Source organism: Macaca mulatta, chromosome 5 (assembly GCF_049350105.2).
Source record: "Macaca mulatta isolate MMU2019108-1 chromosome 5, T2T-MMU8v2.0, whole genome shotgun sequence".
In the NCBI taxonomy this organism is placed as follows: Eukaryota; Metazoa; Chordata; class Mammalia; order Primates; family Cercopithecidae; genus Macaca; species Macaca mulatta.
In genome coordinates this window covers 130,035,073-130,049,057 of record NC_133410.1, presented here as the reverse complement: position 1 = coordinate 130,049,057, position 13,985 = coordinate 130,035,073, and the positions used below count along the sequence as shown (strand labels likewise).

Sequence of the window (13,985 nt, the reverse complement as noted above, 5' to 3'; positions counted from 1 at the left end):
TCAATTTTAAACTGTACAATATTAAGTCTGGAGATTTCCTTTGGCACATGCCATTTTTGGGGTGTTTACCACCACAGTTCAAATAATACGATGCCATTGCCTAAGAAATATAGTTTTATGAGGTTGTATCTGTAATGTAAAAATTTTGTAGGTTAGTTTTAAAATATATTAGTATTAAAATAGATCAGTATCTAATTTTATTTTATTTCAAACTTAAAATTTCATCTGTATAATTTTCAATTATGGAACAACAATAGAAGATCGTGACTACAGGTCAGATGGTTTGGTGTCTAATCCTAGATCAGTCATTAATTAGCCAAGTCATTTGTTTTCTCTGGACTTCTGTTTCCTCTATTGTAAAATGATAGCATTATAATTCTTAGTGTGTTCTCCACAGTGTCCGATTCTATGATTCCCTGATACTCCAAGACTCCATGTGTAATTTCACATATGCTTGGAAATTAGCATTTTAAAGGTAATTTTTGAAATAGTGAAAGAATATAAGACAGTTTAAAAACGTTACTATAAATTTGTTTATTAATTAAATATTTAAAACTTCATGTTTCAGAAATGAGCACTTACTGCAGTCACTCTATCAGATGGCTATCACTTGGTTTCCTCTTCAACATATTTGCAGAATTGTGTAATATCTCCAGCGTGCCATGTAAACAAGATGCGCAGTTGTGCAATTTTGCATATTTAAAAGATAGCTGTACTAGTTGGTGGTCCAATTCCTTCCACAGTCCGGAAAGGCATTTGCTTTCATCTAGTAACTAGCTACCATGGTGGTAACAGATGATTTTTAAACAGCTGTCACAAGCTGAAAACAACACAAAACAAAACAAAAAGCCACCCTCCCACACTATGTACAGCCAGCTTGCCAATAGCTGAAATGAATCTTTCCTGGAGCATTTTAACAAACCTTTTTTTCTTTTGTGGTGGTTGTTACAATTAAACAGAGAGGCATGAAACTCAGACAAACTGGCTTCATGTTTCCCATGTGCCTAACTCCTAAATGTTCTAATGGGGTCACAGCAATTGGTGGTTTCCAGATGCATTTAAAATGTGTTCATTGCCTGCAGGAATTGGCTTTTAAAGCATACACAAATCAAATTCTTCAATCTCAAGATTCTACTGTAAGTCCCATGAGGTACTATGTAGTCTGTATAACGTTTGTCCACAGTTTGGTGCTTAAGTTGCACCAAACTTAAGTGCAACTTAATAATAAATTTTAAAAATGAGAAACAAATTCTGGCACAAGTAGTTTCTTTTCTCTCTTTTTTTCATTGTCTCATTACCACTTCCCTTGTTACCCTGAAAATCATAGAAATAATCAGTAACTCCTATTGGAGAAAAAGCTGTCATGAGCATTCTTCCTCGAAGAAAGCTGCTGGCGTCCTGGGGTCAGTAGGCACTCCTGGATAACTCATTCCTAGACTGGGGTTAATTAAACTACAAACATGTCAGTCTGACAACTTTAACCGTTCATGCTGTGTGTATTAGAATGTCCAGCTTTCTTTTACTTGCTCCTGGACAATTTCTCCCTGTCATGAGATTCTTCCTTAACTCACTGAGCCTGTGTTTACACCCAGTGTTTTACCTTTCATTGAAACTAGGCAGAAGGCAGGCTTGTGGTCTGTCTTCTCACGTCTGGCAGGGCTGAAAACAAGACATGAGAATAAAAACATGGCTTTTGATGAAAAATGCATTTAACAGGTGGTTTTCTCCTTCGGTGACTGACATAGTTAACTTCCCTTGAGGTACATCTGAGACTCATGTCCTTCATATTTTTTTCTTTTAGATTCCATGTGGACGGCTCATAAACAAAAATGAGAAACAGGACGATAAACTGGTAATGGTCACCAATCAATCTGAAGATTCTGAAAGGTAATAACAGTTTATTTGGAGATTATATGCTTCTGATACTAATATTCTAATTAGAGCACTTCTGCTTTGCAACAATGATAGTGTACTAAGAGTAGAAGAGAAGCTGTCTGGATGGAGCTATATAGAATAGACAAGGAAAAGATGACGGGTCACAGTACGGCCTATCTATCTGAACATATTTTCTTTTATTGCTATCCACAGGGCAAAAGACATGGTAGGTTATGAAGATTACTTGATTTTTAACGTATTTGTAAATTTCCATTGACAAGCCTTGGTAGATGGTTTCTCTGTAATTGCACAAATTTGTCTCTAGGAAACAACTGTATTCCACCAGTAAGGTGAAGGAGTAGCTTTATCTTTTCTCCTGATTTGCTTAATCCTTAGCTCACCTGAAGGAGTGTGAGAAGTTTACTAAGTTCCTTATGAAAAAAAATCCCTTACTTAGGCACTTTCCACATTCTATCAATCTTTCAATGTTTTTTTTTAAAGCCTCATTCTATTTGTTGGTTCTAAGAAATCGGAGGAAAGTGAGATTTCCAGAGATTGGGATAGAAATACACGAAGTGGTTTAACCTAATTTCTGGCAAAGAGAAACTGAGGAGAAAGATGGAAAAACAGAAGGAAAGGCTATTCCAAGCTGAAGGCAGAATGTGTGCCAAGATGTGGTGGTAGGAAAGTCGTGTATTTGTGTCTGGATCAACTAACGGTTTGTTTTGGCTTCCGCAGGTGGTGTGTAGTGAAAAGGAAACTCAGTTGATACTCTCTCTTGAGTGAGAGACTAAATAGCTGAGAATTTATTCTAAGGCCAATATTTCTGTTTATAAAGACAAAACTTCTATTTTGTGATACCTTTCAAGTGAAAGATAATTTAAATATATAATAATAATTAAGTTCTTAGGCCAGTGGTTCTTAAACTAGAGTTCTCAGATCCTGTGTGTCTGGAGTCATATTCTCAGATTGTCTATGAGAATCTTTTCATTAAAAGAGGCCCGTCTGTACTTTCAATACGAAAATCATGACTGGACAAGGGGTAACATTAAGAATTTCGAACCAAGGATTTCCAATAGGCTACTCTAGCAATAGTGTTAAAAATTAATTGGAAAGGGAAAATATCTGAAGTTCAAATAAATATAGAAATATTGATTTCTCCCATTCACCTCAATTACATTCAGTATCTTTAACAAGCATTTTAGCCTTTAATTGTATACAATTTAGCATTTTCCTGTGCACTATACTTTATTATTCTATAACTGTACTGGGTGTGTAAGTCTCTCCTTGTCAATATGATTTTACCTACCTCAACGGAAAGACTTGACATGCAGCAGAATATTCCCCCCGAAGACTGTGGGTCTACAATAAGCATTGATCTATTTTATATAAATTTTAATAAAATATTAGTAAAATTGAAATTTACATCACAGGAGTCATTTGATAATGAAGTTATTATATTGACAACCTCTAAGATACTATAGGCATTACAGAAACAAAAAATATATGATGTGATGTTGAACAACTTCTACGAAAGATGATACCCATCCTCCTTTGGTAGCAGAAGCATATGCTTGGCAAAATTTCACCATGTAGAAAAGGAAGAAAGGAAGGGAGGAATAAAGAAAGGAAGGGAGAAACCTATTATTTCTAAGAGGTAGGGGCTATCCTCACCCCACCACCTCTCCACATGCGCAAGCCATTTCCTTCCACATGGAGAATTCTGAGGACTTTGTGTGAGCTCCTGAGTCCCATTCTCTTGCCTCCTCTCCACAGCCAGCAATGCATTTTACTGTTTAGTTCTATTTACCGATGATGAAAATTATGTAGAATTTAGTAGCTAATGTTTTTTCTAAAGTGATTAAAATTTTGTATTTTGAATAGAGAGGGTTAGGTTCTTTGATAGTAATCTAAAATGTTCAGAAGATGTTTTTCAACTTGCCTTCTAGGGTGTATATACCTGGAAGTGCAGAAAGAAGGATAAGGGATGAGGCAGTGAGGCAGTGGCCACGGTCCATGTCTTTGCCTGAGGGAAGTGGGAAAGAAGAATAAAGAAGAGAGGTGAGAGCAAACAGGGCAGGAAGAGAATAGTGAGCGCCTGAGTCATCTTTCCCTCTGTCACTCCTGAACTGACTCCTTCCTCAATGAAGTGCTTTAGGGCCTACATATTGATATTATGGTTGACACCAGGCTTCCTTTCAAAGGAGTGGAAGAAATAATTTTGATTGTCAGTGTGGGGGATTATCAAAGTAAACATGGTGTTTTATAGTTTTTATATTTCCCTTTAACACAGTTTTGAAACATATTGTTATTATAAAAGCAATCCCTCTCAACATGTGTGATCCTGGGGTCATCCTTTTTTCGAAGTACTCTTGTAATACCAGTTCCTCATTTTAATTTTTCTAAAGCAGATGCTTTCCTGTCCTAACAATTATTGTAAGAAGAATGTCTTTTTTTTAAAAAAAGGATCATGCATTCAGAAAATTATAATTATAACGTTGCAAGAAAAACTACTATGATTCATTTTAGCCTGAAGTAGAACTCATCTCAGAAGAATGAGATGAATTTGTGTTCTCATGAAGTAACCCTTTTACCTGGCATTAAACTCATTCACAACTGCAGTCATTGAACCTAATATTAAACAGGATCTAATGCCATCCATTTTTCATGCCTTCTGGTAACGATGTAGTGGATTTCAGATGCACTTAAGGAGCTCTGTGTCTTTCTTCATATTCAAATCATTCAAATGTCTTTATGTAAAGCATTGGTGGACATTAAGAAAATTAAACAATACTTTTGTCTGTTTTTCTCCATGTGAGTAGCATACTCTCTTCCAGATGCAACATTGAGCAGCCAAACAGCTGCTGGCTATTAAAAGTCCCTTAAAGCTCTATTTTTTTTTTTTTTTTGTCTCATAAAAGGAAGAGAAGTGTAGGAATGTTTATGGGGTGACAGGCAGATGTTTTACTTGTACTATGTATGTGGTAAACGAAAACTAAAATGATCTCTTTTATAATATCATCGGCATTTCTACAATTCTTTTGGCCTCTTTATTTTTAACCCCCTTCTTACCTGACTCTAAATTAAACTGTTCTGGAAAGGCAGAAGGAAGAACCATTTATGCAGCTACTGTAAGTTAAGGTTATCTCACACCTTTTCATAAAGACAGACATCCCTGAAAATGTATCTTCTGTCCATTCATATTGTTTTGTTAGGTAGAAGAGAGCCTTATAGTTTGAAGAGCTAAATAAAAGTATTTTTATTTTCACTAAATAAGCAGCAACACTGATGAATAAGTATTTTTTAATGACACACAAAACATCACAGACCAATCATAATTTTTTTCATAAATTTTACTAATTTATTTATTTGCAGTTCAAATTTGTTAGTTTTTCAGAAATTACATGTCTTCAAACTGATAAACATCAAAGTCCCATTGGGTCTCTGGACAATAGACTAAGTTTCTTCTCTTTCCACATTAAGAAAGCAGTCTCTCAATCTTATTTATTTATGTGTAGTATATTAGATGAAATTACATTTTATTGGATGGATACATTCACAGAGATTTGAGACAAGGAGCTTTGGGACAACTTGTGCTTTGAGCCAGGCTCATAAAGCACATTTCAGAAAAACCTCTTCCATGCAAACAACGCCCATGGGATAAACACAGATTTCCATATTCTGAGGCCTACCTTATACAGAAGGTCCAAGAAGATATTTAGAGTATACCTTTTGTTCTGTCTGCCTTTAATACTTCATGCTTGCATACACTCTTGGATTCAATGTAGAAAGCACTTGTAAGCCTATTACTGTATGCTAGAAAGTGTTTGGGAGATGTTGTGAAAAGAATACCAAATTAGAATTTTCCCAAGAATCAACTTAGCATTTTTCTGGGAAGTACTGGTACCAGCATAAAATTTGTGTGTCTAGAGATGGGAAATCACCCAGCTTTTACCTCAGTGGAAATGTCTTTGATAAAAGCTGTGGTGGCACGGAGCTTGCTTGGAGGTCTGTACGAGGCCCCAGGCAGGCCACAGACAACCTGCAGCCAGCTGAATGAATTTAAGTCTGTCCTTTCTGTGTGTGGCAGCTCTAAGGACTTGGCTCTCTTTTTCCAGAAGGCTTCAGAGTTTATGCTGAAGCCACCTCCTCCGAGTTGATAATTCAATATACAGACCCTCCATGGCAGTACATTCCATTTCTGTGGCTTAAATTTGAAGCAGTTTCAAAGCCAGTTAATATAATAGAAGGTATTGCATTAGCAAAATTCTAGTTTTCAGGGCAATTTGGAAATAACATATTCACAACTCTCTCTGCTACTCTGACAGGAATTTGTGTAAATGTACTAAGTGAAGAAATAATGGGAAAAATGAAGACACTAGAGTTTGGAAAATTCAATTTGGCTTTGGTTTGAATCTTTTTGTTTTTATTCCTTCACATAAATTGAAAATTTAAATGTAATACCCTCAGTGAGTTGGGTTTTCATCTCTCATGGGCTTCCACTTGGGATACTACTTATGTCTCTATTCAAATATAAGTTTAGAGAGTAGGCAGGTTATATTGAAGATTTGTTTCAAATACCTTTTTATTCCTCTTTTTAGTATTTTATGTCATTTGCTAGTATTTATATTGACATAAGACTCTAGCTGTCACTTCATATTCTAAATATTCTGCTCTGTTAGTTAAATTGTATCATAATTATTTAAATCACACATCACCCCTCTTTCCAAGCCAAATGAACTAGAGAATCATTTTTCAGTTTCACATCTAGGAATCATTTCTATGCCAAGGGCATTTCTGCTTTCCAAGCCTAGTTATTTTCATTGTTCTAACCATAGAAATTCCTTTATTTTCTTTATATTACCAGATCAGGGTTTTCAATTATGACAGAAAATACCTGCGTACTAAAATGCAAAATAATATTTATTTTAAGATCCAAACCATTTGATGATTTCTCTTTTTCATTTCATTCTTTGCTGTGCTACATCATACTTCATTTTAGAACACAACAGTGGGGCTGAATTGTGTCCCCCTAAATTCACATGTTGAACTCCTAACCCCCAGTGTGACTACATTTGGAGATAGGGCCCTTAGGAAGTAATTAAGGTTAAGTGAAGTCATAAGAGTGGGGTTCTGGTACAATAGGATTAGTGACCTCACAAAAAGAGACCAGAGAGCTTGCTGTCTCTCTCCACATGTGCACAAAGAAGAGGTCATTTGAGCACACTGCAAGCCTTGAAAAGAGGCCTTAGAATGAAACCTACCTGTTCACAAACTTCCCAGCCTTCAAAACTATGAGAAATAAATACCTGCTGTTTACACCCAGTCTATGCTGTTTCCTTATGGCAACTCAAGAAGACTAAGACACCTATTTGTGCTACAGGTACTTAATAAGGATTTTATTTGCTTTTCTTATTGATCTATAATGATTTCAGAGACTGTGTGAAGAAATTGGGCTTAAGTGGCTATTAATATCTAATAGGCATCTGGAAGTCCAGGCAATATATTAGAAGATATTCCCTTAGGGGACCACCAATACTTCTATTATTTAAGATATCATTACTAAACCTGGTGCAATTTCAGGCTATTAAAAAATGTTCCAGAGAACAAGGACTTATTTTATCTCTATGTAATAGTAATTTTTCCTTTCTTTATTATAAATTATAATTCATTAAAGGATGGTGAAATACCTTTTCATCTGTGGGCTCAGGGTACCTCACACCTACCCTTTTGAGCAAAGCTGATAGCAAAAGTTCTTATTTATTTAGAAGTGAGAAGTATCCACTATCTCAATGACACCATTTAAAATCAGTATGGTGGTTAAGAGTGTGGTTTCTTGAATCAGACTCCCTGAGTTCAAATCACACTTCTTAGGTAAGTCATTTAATCTAAAGCCTTAAAAATACTTCAAATTTTAACAATTTTCTCTTTTATTAGAAGCACTCATGTAAAATTCAGCAAAACTCTATACATTACCAAAAAAATGTGCCACCAACTAGTTTTCTATAGTAAGAAATATACTATAAGAAGTACCTAGAATAGTTCTTGGCCTGTAGTAAACCTCAATAAATATTTGTTGAGTGAGTGAATAAAAGTTGCATAACTAAAATGATCAATAAAACATCAATAAAATAATATAATGGATATTTACCTCTTTCTATTTGGAATAAAAAAGCAGAAGATCTTGAATCTTCTGTATTTGTTTAATGGAGCTTCACAGGTACACACATGTGTGGTATTTGTCATAACTTTATCGGTCTGAGTTTACAAGGCTAATCTGGAGCCTAATTATTTCCTCTGGGTTCACTATTCCTTCTAGGAATAATGCTGCTTGCTTGAGTTCATTTAAGCATCCATTATACCCAGTGTGACTTCTTTTTTCTGACCACAAATGCGTAGTTTTTTCCCCCAACTCTCCATGCCAACTATGTGGCCAATAATTCAATTCAATGTTGACACTACCAGAAGTTAGTACAGACCCCACAGGTTAAGGCCTCAGTCCCACAAGACTGCCTGCACTTCAGAGGCCAGTTACAAGTTCAGTGACCACCCACACTTCTGACCAACATGCTACAAATTCAGAGGTTACCACAACCCCATCCTCAGGTTTGGTAATTCATGCGAAGGACTCACAGAACTCAGGAAACACATTTTGCCAGTTTATTATTAAGATACAACTCAGGAACAGCCAGATGAAAAGAATCCAAAGGGTGAGGCATGGAGATGCTGTCACACAGCATCCTCGCCCTTAACAAACCTGCCATCCTCCCAGCACATCAATGTGTTACCAACCAGGAAGCTTTCCAAATTTCTTTGCTCAAGAGTATTTATATCCATACAGAACCCAGTAGACTTAAGTTTTTTTTTAAAGAGTATTTACATCCCAATGTCCAGCTACCTCCCCTTCCTGGAGATTGGGGAATGGGGCTGAAAGTTCCCACCTTCTAATCACAAATTTGGTCTTTCTGGCACCCTGACAGACTTCATTAGCATAAACTTAGGTGTGGTCCAGAGGACTGTATATTTCAAATAACAAGACACAGTCATTCCTATCACTTAAGAAATTCCAAGGATATCAGAAGCTCTGTGCCAGGAACCAGAGACAAAGAGTATATTTTTTATTATACCACACCCACTTGTAACAGCACAATGGATTCTCCTTGCCTGTTGCCTAGACAAAGCCAATTTATCAAGACAGAGGAATTGTAATAAAGAAAGCATTTATTTCACACATAGCCAGCTGAATGAGAGACCAGTTTTACCCTTACTCAAATCAGTCTCGCTGAAAATTCAGGGATCAGGGCTAAGGATAATTTGATGAGCAGGGGATTGGGACGTGGGTAGTGCTGATTGGTTAGGTTGGAGATGAAATCATAGGGATTTGAAGCTGCCCTCTTGTGCTGAGTCAGTTCCTGGGTGGGGTCCACAAGACCAGATGAATCAGTTTATTGATCTGGGTGGCACCAGCTGACGCATTTAGTTCAGGGTCTGTAAAATATCTCCTCTTGGGTTTTACAATGGTGATGTTATCCCTAGGAGCAACTGGGGAGGTTTCAAATCTTGATGTCTCTGGCTGCATGACTCTTAAACCATAATTTCTAATTTAGTGGATAATTTATTAGTCCTATAGAGGCAGTCTGGTCCCCAGGTAGAAGGGGGTTTGTTTTGGGAAAGGGTTGTATGTTAGTTCATTTTCATGCTGCTGATAAAGACATACCTGAGACTGGGAAGAAAAAGAAGTTTAATTGGACTTACAGTTCCACATGGCTGGAGAGGCCTCAGAATCATGGCGGGAGGTAAAAGGCACTTATTACATGGCAGCGGCAAGAGAAAATGAGGAAGATGCAAAAGCGGAAATCCCTGATAAAACCATCAGATTTCATGAGACTTATTTACTACCACAAGAACAGTATGGGGGAAACCATCCCCATCATTCAAACTATGTCCCACTGGGACGCTACCATAAGACATGGGAATTATGGGAGTACAATTCAAGGTAAGAGTTGGGTGGGGACACAGCCAAACCATATCAGGTTGTTATCATCTTTGTTTCAAAGTTAAACTATAAACTAAGTTCTTCCCAAAGTTAGTTTGGCCTATATCCAGGAGTGAACAAGGTCAGCTTGCAGGTTAGAAGCAAGATGGAGTCAGTTAGGTCAGATCTCTTTCACTGTCATAGATTTCTCAGTTATAATTTTTGTAAAGGCAGTTTCAAATTTTTGGTCTTCTTGTCTAAATTGCCCGCCTCTGTGTGGTTGCCATGCCCAAATCTGCAGGCTGGTTGTTTTTATTAACTAATACCTTAAGTCAATGTTAAAGTAGTTAAATAAAGCATCTAAACATCACTGAAATTATGAAATAATACAGAGAGTAAGATTTAAAGATATATAGCATCTACATAGACTTTATTGCCTAATCCATTAACATACAGCTATTATAAATCATTCATTGACATATCCTGGTTTCTACGAAACTTTAATAGATTTAAACTTAATGGAATTTTCTTGATTTTCCTGGGACTTGTTAGTTGCTCTTTTAAATTTAGAAGTTTCTGCTTTACAACTGTCAATGCTTAATGTCTATTTTATGCTTTGAGGTAAAATACGTCATTGATCATTGTTTTTTAGTGATCTTGAGGCTTTTTTTCTGTACTTCTGAACAATTCTCTGAATATTCAGGGTTCCTTCTTCTTTCTTCTTCAATTTCCAGTCGTTAACGGCAACAAATAAACAGCAACAAATAAACAGCAAACAAAACAAAACAAAACAAAACAAAGAACCCCAGATCACACATACTATATTTTCACTAATATGATCTTCCATGACTGTTTTCTTCCAATGAAAACATTTCCCTCTACCTGATCCCATTTTTTTGCCTTAGCTCTTTGCCCTTTGGAGTCAATATTTGAACTTATTTCTATTTTAAATTGAAAAGTTGACCTTTCAATTCATGTACAACTCCCATGAATTCAAAATTAGATAGCTCTGTACCCTCAGGAACTTAGTGCAAGAAATAAAACATGGCTGGGCTCAGTGGCTCACACCTGTAATCCTAGCACTTTGGGAGGCTGAAGCAGGTGGATCCCTTGAGTCCAGGAGTTTGAGACCAGCCTGTGCAGCATGGTGAAACCCCATCTCTATTAAAAGACAAAAAAAAGAAAAAATTAGCTGAGCATGGTGACACACACCTGTAGTCCCAGCTCCTGTGGTCTCAGTTACTCAGGAGGCTGAGGTGGGAGAATCTCTTGAGTCTGGAAGGCTGAGGCTGCAGTGAGCCATGATTGCACCACTACACTCCAGCCTGTGTGACAGAGGAAGACCTCAAAAAAGAAAAGAAAACACACACACACACACACACACACACACACAAAATATATATATATATATACACACACACACACAAATGTAATATCTTAGCACCTTTAAATACATTTATATTTTAAAAGTTAGAACAATAAATTTATGATAAAATTCCTATGAGAATAATGAATAATTTATAGATTATTTTTAAGGAGCAAGTTGCTTATCATCATATTTAACTTACCTGAGGATCAGGGAATAATAGCTTCTTCCTAATTGTGTTAAGGTGAGGATTAAATGAGATAACACATGAAAAGTGTTTAGCAAAAAGTTTATTTTGATTAAGACTTGCATATTCACCTACCTAATGAACATGTCTCCTTGAGAAGTCTAAAAGATATCCCAAGTAAGGGTCTCCTAAGACTAGTCTAAGTTTGCTCTTCTCTTGGTCTTCCCTGTCTGATATTGTTTGGCTATGTCTCCACCCAAATCTCACCTTGAATTGTAGTTCCCATAATTCCCAGATGTTGTGGGAGGGACCCAGTGGGAGGTAATTGAATCATGGGATAGTTACCCCCATGCTGTTCTCATGATTTTGAGTGAGTTCTCACGAGATCTGATGATTTTACAAGGGGCCTTTGCCCTTTGCTCCGCACTTCTTCCTGCCACCCTGAGAAGAAGGTGCCTTTCTTCCCCTTCGCCTTCTGCCATGATTGTAAGTTTCCTGAGGCATTTCCAGTCATGCAGGATTGTGAGTCGATTAAACCTCTTTCCTTTATAAATTACCCAGTCTCAGGTACTTCTTCATAGCAGCATGAGAACAGACTAGTACACTATCTCAATAAAGGGCAACTTTATTATTTCTGGTTTCTTAATCTGAAAGAATTTGGAGGCACCCTTGAGCTTTTTCTCTCTTTCCTTTTTCCCTCCTACTGGCCGAATTCAAATTACGCCCAGAATACCACCTTTGTGTCCACATCCCTCACTACCATTCTGTCCAAACCACAAGTATCCCTAGTCTGCATAATTTCAAGAACTTATTAAATGGTCTTAGTACCTTTATCCATGCTTCTCTACAGGCTGTTCTAAAGCCACCAACAAGAATGATCTTTCCAAACTATGTCACATCATATCCCTCCTTTGCTGAAAACCCCCATCCACTCAGAGTAAAATGCAAAGTTTTTACAATGCCCACGAGCTTCCTCGAGCTGGCTCCCTTTTACCTTTCCAGTGTAATCTGCTACAACTCCCCTTCTCACTCCCCCCACTCCAGCCTATTTTCCTTCTTGTTGTATGTTGGAAAAACCAAGCAAGCTCTAGCTGTAGAGATTTTGCACTGTCTACCTTTACAGGGAATGCTCTTTCCCCAATAAGCCATGTGGCCCATACTACACCTCCTTCACGCCTTGCTCAATTGTCACCTTTCAATAAGTCCCACCTTTGATCACTCCATTTAAAATTGCAATTCCCATCTCCCCAGCTAACACCTCATAACCCTGATTCCACTTACATTGCTCTTTATTTCTTCTATGACACCTATTACCTGTTAAAATGCTAACTAGACACAGAACTTCTACAAACGGGAAAGGGAAAAGACACCCATAATGAAAAACCAGTCAAGAACCAGAGCAAACAATTATAGAAGAGAAAAGCAAATGAATAATGAACATATTGAAATATGATCAATATCGCTGGTAATTAGGAAAATATAAATTAGAACAATGGAATTCTTTTGGTTGGCAAAAATACCAATAACACCTAGGACTGACTTCGGCTGCAGGAAAATAAGAATTCTTACACGTAGCTGACAGGAATGAAAATTATCGTAACCAATTTAGAAAATAACCAAGAAGCACTACTAAAAGTTTTAATGTCCATACCCTTGGAACCAACAATCTCACACTGGTAAATCTATTCTATATAAATAAAATACTAGTATGTAAGAATATATCTAGACAGGCATTTTTATTGTGCCTTTATTGTAGTGACATCAAGAGGAAAACGTAATTAGAAACAACTTGCTATTCCATCATAGAGAAATGATTAAGTTGTGAACCCTGAAAATCTGAGACAGGTCTCGGTTAACTGAGAAAGTTTATTTTGCCAAGGTTGAGGATGCACGCCTTAGGAGGTCCTGATGACATATGCCCAAGGTGGTCAGGGCACCGTTTGATTGTATACATTTTAGGAAGATATGAGACATCAATCAATGTATGTAAGACAAACATTGGTTCGGTCTGAAAAAGGCAGGACAACTTGAAGCAGGGAGGGAGCTTCCAGGTCATAGGTAGATAAGAGACAAATGGTTGCATTCTTTTGACTTTCTGGTTCGACTCTCCAAATGAGGCAATCAGATATGCATTTATCTCCATGAACAAAGGAGTGACTTTGAATAGAATGGGAGGCAGGTTTGCCCTAAGCAGTTTCCAGCTTGACTTTGCCCTTTAGCTTCGTGATTTTGGGCCCTAAGATTTATTTTCCTTTCACGAAGTAAATTTGGTCCATTCATAATTTTCAAATATTATTTGTCTATTTAAAATAATTAGAGCAATATGTATGAACTGATGGAATATTCAGAGAGTTTTGCATAAATGCAAAATAACCAAATAATTAGCAGTTATATATAATACAATACTTTAATATTAAATATTTAATTTATAATATATATTTATATTTTAAAAAGAAACAAAAATATCTTGTGTATTAGTGTATATATACAGACACACATATATTATATATATACTCTACTTATATTTGTATAAACACAGAGAAAAATATGGAAGAGTGATGTTCATACTAATTATCAGAGTA

General features: G+C 36.6%; 1 protein-coding gene across 3 annotated transcripts in view; it reads left to right on the top strand.

Moving 5' to 3' along the window:
- Window positions 1-1,806: 1,806 nt before the first annotated feature.
- The window catches only part of TNIP3 (TNFAIP3 interacting protein 3), an 84,895-nt gene continuing 72,716 nt past the window's right edge, over window positions 1,807-13,985 (top strand). For all 3 annotated transcript variants that reach the window (XM_078002701.1, XM_078002702.1, XM_078002704.1), the window contains exon 1: window positions 1,807-1,887. In XM_078002701.1, the coding sequence (XP_077858827.1) occupies window positions 1,856-1,887 (32 nt within the window). In that variant the 5' untranslated portion in view covers window positions 1,807-1,855. The remainder of the gene's footprint in view (window positions 1,888-13,985) is intronic.